Source organism: Lissotriton vulgaris, chromosome 5, assembly GCF_964263255.1.
Source record: "Lissotriton vulgaris chromosome 5, aLisVul1.2, whole genome shotgun sequence".
In the NCBI taxonomy this organism is placed as follows: Eukaryota; Metazoa; Chordata; class Amphibia; order Caudata; family Salamandridae; genus Lissotriton; species Lissotriton vulgaris.
Genome location: NC_141693.1, coordinates 1,823,550,539 through 1,823,562,993, shown reverse-complemented (window position 1 = coordinate 1,823,562,993; position 12,455 = coordinate 1,823,550,539). Strand labels below are relative to the sequence as shown.

Below are 12,455 nucleotides of genomic sequence, written 5' to 3'. Positions count from 1 at the left end.
GTATGTTCCACCTGGCCTGCAGACTACGACCTTTGCTGATTTAGGGAGAGTAGTGTTGGGGCTCCCTGAGGGCATTCTGTCGATAGGGGGAGATTTCAATTCTGTCGTCTCCGGTAGGGAGGACCGCAGCTCCCCCAGGGACCTCACGAGATCACAGTCTTGGATGAGTGACTTTCTGGAGACGCTACGACTGGTAGATTGTTGGAGGCTGCTGCATCCGGGACAGGCGCAATACACCTTGCACTCTGGTGCGCACGGTAGTCTCTCTAGGCTTGACTATGTCTTGATGCCAGCAGCACAGGCCTCTTCTGTTAGAGAAGTCAGACATCGGGCCAGGGGTATTTCGGATCACTCCCCACTGTGGCTCTTGATGGACACGAAGATGGGTTCTGAGGGTCGAGTGGCTCCGATCAATCCTTAAGTTATGGCGGGTTTGTGAACCCCCCTAGGCGCGCACTATACACTTGGTGTGTCTACACATGCACCAATTTCACAGTGAAATTTCCTTTAAATACTGAACCAAAAATCATTTATCTTTTTGTACTGCATATAATTCATTCATTACTGTACATACTTTTTCACAATGTTGATTATTTCATCATAACAACATATACAATGCAAATTAAATGCACTTTAAATCATACATATACATGATGTACAATCCTTCATTCTTTTTGCACACTACAATTTTCTTATTCTGCCCTATGCATTTCGGTACTCAATGGTACCTTCATCAGGGGCCAGTCTGTGAAAAAATAAAAAATAGGGAGATGTAAGTGTTTCAATTTACTAGAACGCCCATGGGTGTGATCTATTGAATATGCCAATTCCTACCTGTGTAATCAAATTGATGTGCTTGCGAGCTAAAATCAATAAGAGATGGACAAGTTGAACGGAGTGCTGCACACACACCCACATAACTCCGATCAATCCTTGGCATCTCCGTAACCCCAAAACCCGGACAGAGCTGGTTAAGTCTTTGGATAATTATTTTGCTGAAAATGTGGGGTCTGTGGTCTCTTCTGTTTCGCTGTGGGAGGCTTTCAAGACGGTTATCCGTGGTCAGGCGATATTGTTAATCGCTGGCGCCAAGAAAAGCAAAAATGAGGCGGTGGTCCGCCTTGAGACCGAATTAGCTGAGCTGGAAGGGGATTTGGAGTTGGGTATCACTCATGATAAAGTACATGTCCTCAGTCTCAAACAACTAGATTATAGGGCCCTGGTAACGGACGCTGCTAGAGCTATGAGTAGAGAGCAGCAGGGACGGCTGTATGATGTGGGAGATAAGGCTGGGAAGCTGATTGTTTGGTTGGACGGAAAGGAAAGGGCGAGTCGTGTGGTTCCGGTGGTTGAGAGTGCTGATGGAGTCCGTGTGACTGACTCGGTTGAGATTGTGGAGTGTTTCGCTGAACATTTTCGAAATGTATATTCCCCAGTCTCGGTCAGACCAGAAGACTCACATCTGCTGTTAAGGGACATTGCGTTGCCTCGCCTATCGGACCCACATAGGGAACTGATGGACACAGCATTCTCTGACGATGAGGTGGCAATTGCTATTCGTTCCGTTCGCTCCGGAAAAGATATGGGCTAATGGTCTCCCCATTGAGCTTTATAAGCTGCGTCCTGATAAAATGGCGCTGTATCTTCGTGATATGTTCTTGGAATCGCGAGACATCTGCTCCCATCCCCATGATCAGCGACTTGCGACCATCGTAGTGATTCACAAGGAGGGGAAACCGCGGGATCGCTGCACATCCTATAGGCCTATATTGCTCCTGAATGCAGAGCCCAAGATCCTCGCAAAATTGTTGACAAACCGATTGATAAAGGTGATCGGTGATCTGATCCATCCGGATCAATCTGGCTTCATTCCGCATCATAATACAGAATTGAACTTGCGGCGCTTGCATGGCGTCCTGGCGAAAGCGGCGGCGCTGCGTGAACTGGCCATTTTGGTTTCCTTGGATGCTACAATGTCCTTTGATACAGTGGAATGGCCATATCTTTGGGCTGTTCTTGCAAAGTTTGGTTTCGGTCCTGGCTCAGATTGTGGTTAATGGTCGGGTCTCTAAGTCCTTTGTTCTGGGGAGGGGCACGCGACAGGAGTGCCCGTTGTCCCCACTTCTTTTCGCCCTCGCCTTGGAACCCCTGGCGGCTTCGCTGCGAAGGGAACCATCGCTTAAGGGTATTCAGTGGACCCCTGATTTTGAGGATCGAATATCACTATGCGGATGACATCTTCCTGTATCTCACGTCGCCTCGAAAGTCATTGATAGTATTGTTTGATGTGCTGAACTCGTTCGGGAGGAACTCCGGCCTCGTGATTAATTGGACAAAGTCCTGTGTCTATGTACTTTCGGGGGACACCCCCCCTTTGCCACGCGTCTGCCCCATACAGGTGGCGCAGATGGGATTTAAATATTTGGGGGTCTTTATTTCATTAGACCCCGTTGTCCGTTATGAGCGCAATTTGCTTCCTCCGCTCCAGCGGTTAAAATCCGACGTTGCGGCCTGATGTGGTCCTTTATGAGCGCAATTTGCTTCCTACGCTCCAGCGGTTAAAATCCGACGTTGCGGCCTGGTGTGGTCTGCCATTGTCCCCCCTTGGACGTTTGATGTCATTCCAGCGAGTTACTTCCGGGAGGTGGAGAGTCTGCAGAGGTGGTTGATATGGGGTGGACCTCCGCGTATCGCTCTCGCCAAACTGCCGCTTCCCTGGTATGACGGCGGTATCGCACTTCCGGATATCAAATGATACTACTCGGCCTCCCAGCTGGGAGCGATTAATCATGCAATGTACGGCCCCGCGTTAAACCCTACGTTTGAGATGGATAAGTGGCAGATACCGCGTGGAGATTATAATAGGGCGCTTTACTCCAAATCTGTTGGAGGAAAACTCTTGGGACCCACTAAGATAGCAGTGTGAGTGTGGTAGTGTGCGAATGCGGCAATGGGGTGGAAGGACCGGTTGACCCGGGCGACTCCGCTTTATGTGTCTGAAAGACTGGGCAGCTTGTGGAAGACGAAAGGATTTGAGAAGTGGAATATGATCGGTATTTGTAAGTTTAGGGATCTTTGGACCAAAGACAGGATTAAGACCTTTGAGGAGTTTAAGGTAGAATATGAACTTAATGACAAGGAGTTCTTCCGCTATGTACAGATCCGCCACGTGTTGAGTTAGGTTTTTCCTGCCGGTGTTGCTATCCCGGAATCATCCCCACTCGAAGATGGGGTGCTTGACGGATACGTTCCAGACAGCACTATCTCTCTGATATATAAGAAATTGATTAACGATCGTACAGACCTGTTGGTGCACCTCAGAGAGGTTTGGTCCAGCGACGGTTTAGAGCTGGATGATGATGACTGGCAATCTGCGATATCCTCTCCCAAGGAGGTCGCGATTCCAGCCCGTCTCCGACTTGTGCAACTTAAGATCCTTCATCGGATTTATGTGACTGGCCCTCGCCTGATTTGTATGGGTTATTCTGTGGATGGGTTGTGTAAGCGTGGATGCGGCTCGACTGGTACTTTCCTCCACATAATTTGGGAGTGCCCGGAGGTGGTATTATTTTGGAATCGAGTGCATGCAGTGATGGAGGAAGTCACAGGTGTTCCACTGCTGCCCGAAGCCAGGCGTTGTTTGCTGAACGTTTGGGAACCGACTGATTATGATATGGCGCAGACTTGGTGGGCGACCCTTGGGAATATGATCGCCAAGAGAGATATAGCACAGTTGTGGGGGTCCCAGAGGCCGCCCACTATCTTGGCATGGAAGGAGAATATGGATTGGTGTATGTTTAGGGAGAAAACGGTGTATGTGGCGCGCGGCAGACCGAGGAAGTGGGGTAAAATTTGGAGCCAGTGGAACTCGTGCCGGGGTGAAGTTTGCACACCTCCCTTCACCGATATTCCGGATGTAACTCTTTCCCCTTGACCCGACATTCCTAGTGTTGTCCAGTCCTAATGTGTTATGACGCTGTTTCCCCCCTGCTACCCTCCTCTTTTTGCACGGATGATTTATATTAAATTGTAATGCACCTCCTTCCCCCCCCCTTGAACACGTATCCAGCTGTATTGCCTGCTATTGCCTTGTTTGTTCATGTTTTGTTTTTATTATTAATAAAAAGAGTTACAAAAAAAAAATGCTGGATACAGCAAGGGCCGATGGAACCACAAAACAAAATAAGTCTGCATGGTCAAAGTGGGTTAGTTGGTGTGTTCAACATGGTGAAGATCGCATGGGGTGCAACTTGTCTTTGTAATGAATTTTTGGGACTCCTGAGCATCACAAGGTTTGGCTTACAGGACAGTCAGTTCCTACCATTTGGCCATTTCTGCAGGTCACCTTCCAGAACACGGTTCCCAGGTGGAGGGGAACTTCCATTGGTATTAAACTTATGAGAGGAATTCAACTGGCATTGCCCCTGGATCCCAGGTATTCCATTCAGTGAGATGTCAATATGATCCTACATCTTTATCGATTATGGCAGCCGAACGAGTTTTTGTCTCGATAAGAATTATCGGTGAAACTCACAATGCAGCTCTGTTTGATTTCATGCTGCAAAGAATCAGATAATCAGGACTGGATATCAGAGGTCGGGTCTTTACAAAGATATAACAGAGGAACTCTGTCCCCCGGGTAAAAGGCAATTTGTTTGTGTTAAATTTCTTTATTTTGGTTTCCATAAAGAAAATGTTTAATTTCTCTCAAGAAACCTTTCAAAGTAGTCTCTTCTCCCACCATAGCTTGCTGGGTCATGCAGGAAGTGGGAACTGATGTGATGTAATTTGGAGCTCACTTTGTGAGATAAACGATGGCCTCTTAAGCCTTCTCTCTAGGGGCAAGACTAGAGTATATCATCGATTGGTCTTGGACTCCATGTTTAAATGGTTTTATTTCAGACTAGTAATCGATATGGCATCCTTGGTAGTAGACAAGCTTTCAGGGAATAATCCTTGCATCCGGCCTTGAAAATAGAATGAAAAAATTGCTAGCTTTCATAACGGAAAGCTTCAATTCTATTAAGAACAAGAGGCGAGGATTATTCCCTCCCAGGTTCATGTGAAATTCCCACTCCTCCATGGTTTAAAGAGCATGATTTCAATTCAGGTTATTCTTGCGGGTCTTCGTGAGGTGTAAGTATACTTTTTTGATCCATATGTTTGCCAGCTAGGGGAACTATTGATGGTGTATGTTGAATAAGAAGTGTATCTTTCTGAGAAAATGCAAATAAAGTGATATGGCTTTACTTGCTAAGTGCTTGTGGGTCTCCCCAATGTGACATTATAGTAATATTCTGTGTTTTTTCCCAGGTTCTGATTCAACTAATGGTGAATTAAAAAAAAGTTGGGATTACTTCAGTCGCACTCAAGAAAGAGGAGGTGGACCAGAGGAAGTCTGCCTATGATGGACTGGACTGGTTTTGATTGTTTGAACTTTCTTAGTAGTTCTTTCCCATTGCATATTGGGAAATGTAGTTTGTTAAATTTGACATTTTTTGGAATGTAATAAAGGATGAAAGTTGAGCATAATCCTCGCCTCCGTGTCCTAAATAGAACTGAAACTTTCCCTTATGAAAGCTAGGAAATTTTTCATTTACCACCACCACCATCTCATCGCCCACAATATTCAGGTACCCCAAGGTTCTTAGCCCCACACAGGTAAAATCATACATGAACATAGTCTGGTAGGTGCATAGTGGATTTAACTTATTGGCAGGCAGTACTAAGTAATTTACTCACCAGGTTACTTTGCGAGGGGACAGAGTAGCAGGTTGTTGCAAAGCGTGCCAGGCCCTCATTGTATACAAAGATCCGGAGTGGGTCACATGATGTCACCAGAACATATACCCTCAGGTCAAACTTAAACCCATCAACGATGAATGGCTGAAAGAGAGGGAGGAGAGGGTAGTGTCAGGCAAACGGTTACAGGGTGAAATAGGCAACCTCCCTCTGTCTAGGCAGTATAACAAAGATTTGCTAGGTAAGTTATATTCCTTCCTTCTATTGTGGCCAGATGGACAGCAATGTTTAAAACCAGTTTATGGAATAATTTTAGTAGCAGTTCTCTTATGACCAGTAACTTAGGCAGGTAATATGAACTGTTTGGCATCTGATGATGTTAGGTCAAAAGATGCCCTGATTTATACTAGTACATTCTCTAAACGACAAAGCATGTAACATTGGATCAGTTCACGTCAGTTACCCAATGTATGCTATGGGAAGTCACCCAAGGATCATGACTATTGCCTTAGCTCTAAGCCTTCTATCTGCAGTTGTCAATTCATTTAAGATGTCATTTTAAATCTAAGACAATGAGACATACATACTGATCTGTTCATGTGAAGATAAAGGCAACAGACCAGAAATATACACTAACTTGTGCCTCACTCCTGTGCAAGAATGAATGAGGGAAAGCAACATCGTCATCAATAGCTCAGAATACTGCTCTGTAGTAACCACAATCTACAGCAGTTACCTTTCCAATGAAAAAACGTATGCACGGTCCAAACATTTGAAACAGTGTCACTCTAGACCTTAAACAACAGCAAGACCATCTCAAGGTCAGACGGGACCTTAAGATGTTCCTGGTTCATCCAGCCTATTCTGAGCTAACTACAGGACTATCCGGCAACTCGATTTGAATCTGATAAAACCATCAACCAATACAGCAATATGTTTTAAGTCAAATGGAATGAACTCCTGATGTCAACTCTGGAATAATTTAAGGAATTATCCACATAGACTGCGCAAAACACAGTTCTCCTCCTCTTATGACAGGAGATGGATTACAATCTTCCAGGTGCAGTGAATGTTCTTGTGCTTTTTTCCCAACTTTCCTCCACTTTCACTCTTCTCTGTACCTCTTCCTCCCTAAACGCCTTCACCCTAAGAACTCAGTGTTAGCCTTAAAGCAGCACGTAGAACCCACCTTGACTTCAGAAAGCTTTTTACTGCTCTACTGTAGCATCTCTAATCCTATGTCACAGATTCAGAGCTAATGACCTGTCAAATGTGGTCAAGGGACATGACACAGTGAAGTTCTCAGCTTCTCCCCGAAGTGTGGCACCTAGCCATGGGAAGATAAGTCAAACTTTGCAACAATTACAGAAGATGCGGTCCTTAGCTTCTGCGGTGGGCAGGGGATACTTCACTATGCTCCTCTCAGGGCTTCTCCCGCTTTTTGTGAGTGGCAGGGTGTGATATCACACAGCAGAAGAGGGTCACCACCGCTGGGCCCATCCTACAAATCAGTATGTCTGGAAGGGATGGTCCTCCATCTCATTTTGAAATGTCACACTGCCCTCCAATCACGGCAGAGTGACTCTCTGACTGCATCATCAGTCAAGCTGTGGCTTAGTCCAGACTCTCTTACCTACCAGCAAGAGAGGGCCATATCAGCTTTATTTGCTCTGCTGAAGCCCTACTAAGTACCATACACTTTCATGACAATTCTCAATGCTTGCGTAGGTGTGACGACTTTAGTGATACGTATTTGTTTAGCCGGAGATGTGTGGCACTTTGCAGGTTTATGATCAGGCTGTGGCTAAAATAATGTTGTAAAAAATAGTCTTTCTAGAGATCCTCAATCTATCTTATGAATCCAACCCCTACAGTAGCAAAGCCCCCAGATTCCACTACAAATATTTTCACAGGAGTCTCCTACTGATGAAGAGTTAGAATGCAGCAGAAGAGGAGAAATCAGATTGGAAAGGCTCCAAGATGAGGCAGAGGTAATAGCGAGGCCAGGAAGAATTATTGAGAAGAAATAGGGGGATACAATGGAGGAGGGGCTGCAATGTACTGAAGAAGTACAAAGTGAAAGACCTGTAAAAGAAACTTGAAATTGAAACAGCGGGAGGCAAAGGCAGAATGTGGACAGTACAGACAGGAATGGATAGAGTTACAGGGAATCTCCCTCATGGGTAAAAGTTAGGAAACAGGGTAAAATGTTTATATATATATATATATATAAATATGCACATTTGCTATATTTGCACAGGCCTTTGCTAAGATTTGCACAGGGATTCATCCCATAATGCTTTCATCATCATTGCGTAATTTTGCACATGTGTTATTGCTTATATAGGCATCTGCTATAATTTGCACAAGGATTTATCCCAAACCATTTAGGAAAGCGGATTTTACATGTTTACAATGTCTTTGTGTTTATTGCGTAATTTTGCACATAGGCCAGTGCTTGTTTTGCACATGTGGTATTGCTTATATAGGCATCTGCTATAATTTGCACAGGGATTTATCCCAAACCATTTAGAAAAGCGAATTATACACGTTTACAATGTGTTGGTGTTTTTTTTTTTCCGCAATTTTGCACATAGGCCAGTGCTTGTTTTGGGATTTATCCAGAAAAATCAAAATAATCAATGCTATTCTTATATTTAAGAAAATATGTGAACAATTAACTAATAACAAACATAATTCATTTTTATGATTTTGCCATCGCACTGTCATATTATAAACCAACTATGTATAAACTCTTTTGTTTATGTCTATGATCATGTGACCTGAGAGAGAAATGGCGGGGAGGCGGGCTTGCACTGCATTATAAAAATGAAAAAATGACGTTGAATCGATGCATGTGAACAAGGGCTTTGGAAGCCCGAAACGTGTCTTGCCCTCGCTGTTTTCAACCCTTGGACAATAAATCATCTGTATATCCAGTTCGTGGTCCGTCTCCTTATTGCCTGGAGGGTTCTGATCTCACAAGAACCAGTAGTGGCTGTTTTTTGAGTTTGCGCTATATATATATATATATATATATATATATATATATATATATATATATATATATCCTATTGGCGGTCACCAGTAGGTAGTTATAGTTAGGACCTTGTTTCTATAGGAAAAGCATTTTTTCTTTTACCAATATCTTTGGAGTCGTTTGACGAATCTTCACCAAATTTTCAAAACTAACAGTGTGCTCAGGTCAGCTGTTGTGCTAAATGTTTCGGGGTGATCCGTCAAGCGAGGGCTGAGAAAAAGGGGGGACCCAAACACGTTCTCTCCATGGTAATTTCCATAGGAAACTTTAGACACAGCTACAGCCCAAACTTCTGAACAGTATTACTCCAAATCTAGTAAAAAGATAGCTCTTGGTTCAGAAAGCACTCTTTTTCTTAAATGGTGTAAATCCGTTCAGTAGTTCCTGAGAAATTTAAAACATTTTCATATATACAACTGTGGTCGCTGAGGTTCTGCGAACCCTACTGATCTCGAGCCTGCAATCTGATTTGTTGCCAACACTTCAAAGCAGGAAGTGTTGGCAGCCATTTTGTGAATGAGTCAGAAGAAAAAGGTTAAAAAACAAGAAAAGAGGGCAGGGTGGTAACACCCTGGCCCACTAGGCCTGCTTAGGGGGGTACCAAAAAAGCATTAAAAAAAAATATTCGACGGGAGTCGTGGTGGATGTGCGAATCCTGCTGAATTTCTTTTTTTTTTTTTAAACCAAGCGCCTTGTTTAAGTAGGCTGCCGGGTTGTCCAGTTCTCGGGGGCACTTGAATTAATAATGCAGGGGCCACTTGGTCCCCCGCAGCCCAAGGGGACCGCCACCTCCCCAGGGCTAAATACATAATCAAATGCATGGGGAAGCTCCAGCCCCCCCAAGCAGCACCAGGGACCGCCACCTCCCCAAGACTAATGTTTTGTAATGAGGGGGCACACGGCTACCCCGCAGCCCAGAGACAGCCACCTCCCCGGGCTGTAAATGTAAATGTATTGGCATTTATATAGCGCACTACTTACCCGTAGGGTCCCAAGGCGCTTCGACCGCTGCGAAACCCTTCCTGGCTTCCCTGAGAGATGGTCCCTTAATGGGTATCTCCAGGGTGAGACCAGGCATCCCCGGCGGTCTGGTGGGCCGTTAGTGAAGATGAGGCAAGCTAATGCCCAGAGTTGCCGAGTGTGATCGCTGATCAGAGTGGGCACCGAGGCGAGAGAATTATCGAGTCCGCTGACCCTGGTCCAGAAACCTGCCGCGCCGGGAATCGAACCCTGGTCCCGGGCCGTCCTCTGCTCTCGGGTCTGCCGCCTCTAACCAGTGAGCCACACTACTTCACGGGCTATATAAATAATAGTATGTATGGGGTGCTCCAGCCCCCCACGCAGCCCCAGAGACCACCACCTCTCCAGAGTTAATGTTTTGTAATGCGGGGGCCACGCGGCCCACACGGTGGGATTGCTGAGAGGTGGTCGCAGGCCACGCCCCTCTCTACACCACTTTGCAAACGTGCCTCCAGGCACACTACTATTTGGGGGAGGACGTCCCCTTGCCTCTTGAGGGTTCAAGAGGGCCAACTAGCCCCCTTGGACCCTCAAGAAGCAAAGGGACTTCCTCCGCTAAATAGTAGTGCACCAGGAGGCACGTTTGCAGAGTGGTTTAGAAAGGGGCGTGGCCTGTGACCACCTCTCAGAAATACCACTGTGTTGGCACCCAGACAGGTGGATTGCTGAGAGGTGGTCAGTGGTCACCCCCTCTTTCTCCACCACTCTGCAAACACACCTCCTGGCACACTGCTGCTTGGGGGATGAAGTCCACGTTACTCCTGAGGTCCTCAGGAGGCAAGAGGACCTCACTGCCCCACCAGCAGTGTGCAGAGGAGTGTTTGCAGAGGGTGAAAAAGGGGGCGTAGCATCTGACTTTATCACCTTAGTTGGGGGGATAAAGTCCCCATGGCTCCAGAGGGACGTTGGGGGCCAAGAAGCCCTCCTGGTACTTACTGTAAGTCCTACGCAGCGGAATTCCTGAGAGCTGGTTGGAGACCCAGACGCCATTCCCACCACTCGAGATACGTGACTGCTAGTTAAAAAACCTTAGAAATTCACTAAAAAACAACAAAGGTTACAGGGATGTTATGGCTATGAAATGGAATTTTTTAAAACCTAGAAATTCAGTGGAAAAACCACAGGTTTCAGGGACATTATAGTTAGGCTGACATTTCACTCGTACAAAACCAGAGAAATTCAGCCGTTTTAGTTAGCTGAGCTAACTATAACTCGCGCCCATGCAATGCACTGCTGATGACGTCACATATTATATCACTCATGACATGGTCAGTGCAATCACTCATGACATCACTGATGACATCTCAAATGACATCACTGATGCCATCACTCACCTAATCTCTGATGCACCTACTTTGGTGGACGGCTTCTATCAGTTTTGACAGCCAATATTTTTCTTTGTCAAAAACTAGCTCCTAAAGTGGGGGGTGGGGGCAGTAGGGGTTGTTTTCAATAAACAAATAACTAATGATCCCCACATTGAGGGAGGATTTTCTTTGGTGTTTTCATATGGTTACTGCGTTTCTATATATTGTGTTAAGTTAGCATGAGTTTATTACATGTTTAAACACCATATTTTCCTTCGGCTTCAGTTTGCACACGACACCTAATTGTTATTGTAGCTTTCAACCTAGACGAAAGATGTGATTTATTTGAGAATAATATGTTATTGCTCTGATATCAGTCGTGCTTGGTACACTTGGTACAAATGTCTGCACACTGAGAACTGCATCCTCTAAGAATAACCTAACACAAGGTTGCTGAAAGCCTGATCCTCGCACCACATTAGACATAACACAAATAATGTTGCTGCCAACATTGGGCTCTACTCGGGTTTAAGATAGAGTTACAGGGAATGAATCAACACACTTGATGCTTCGCATGCAGAGAGCTGGTAGCTGTTGATGTGATCTACTCCTACTGAAATTTAGAGGTATGGGCCCGCCCTGCTAGAACCCAAATGAGACCTTCTTAGATATAATATAATATGCTAAATAGGGTGCGTGAAATATAGGTGATACAGAATTCTATAGATTTTTGCATCATAACATGCTATCACCTTTTGCTTACTATGGATTAGTGACTATGCTGCTAACTCTGATTTTTATAATATGTATGTTGATATTAGACAAGATACTGCGTTTGAGAACTTTGCATTGAAAAATAAACATTTCAAACTTGCACGTGTGTTCTTTGCCTCCCAGTTTCGGTTTGTAATGATTATATAACGAAAGAGTGTTCATGTGTTCCACGATACCTGAGGTACCCTAAGTTCATGTTCTGGATTGTCTAAGTCATTGGTAAGTTATTACTACCGATGAGACACTGTAGCTAGCTTGGTAAGGGGATTTCTGAAACTAAGGTGAGTTTTGGGTCACCCTAACTCACCCAGGTTCTAGATCTCTGTGCACAGTTCTGTGGGAGAACGGAAACCCTGCTACAGTGTGGTGATGGACATAGAAAAGGACATCACATTATCCGCCCTAAATAGAGAGGCCAATATGATGCCCTTACTCCAACAGCCAGTACTTCATCAGTCTGTTGGAGTAAGCTTGTTGTCGATGCAGCCAACAGGAGCACTGCCTACAGAAAGCTGATGGTCCACTCAACTTTAACTAGGCAGGCGGGTAGAGAGTTTGGCGGACAAGGTACT

The 12,455-nt window shown here is 45.1% G+C and overlaps 1 protein-coding gene across 1 annotated transcript in view; it reads right to left on the bottom strand.

Moving 5' to 3' along the window:
- TTLL6 (tubulin tyrosine ligase like 6) overlaps nucleotides 1-12,455 on the bottom strand; it is a 279,018-nt gene that overhangs the window by 252,378 nt on the left and 14,185 nt on the right. Inside the window, exon 5 of the mRNA XM_086920507.1 lies at nucleotides 5,743-5,886. Coding sequence (XP_086776633.1) covers nucleotides 5,743-5,886 — 144 coding nt within the window. The remainder of the gene's footprint in view (nucleotides 1-5,742; nucleotides 5,887-12,455) is intronic.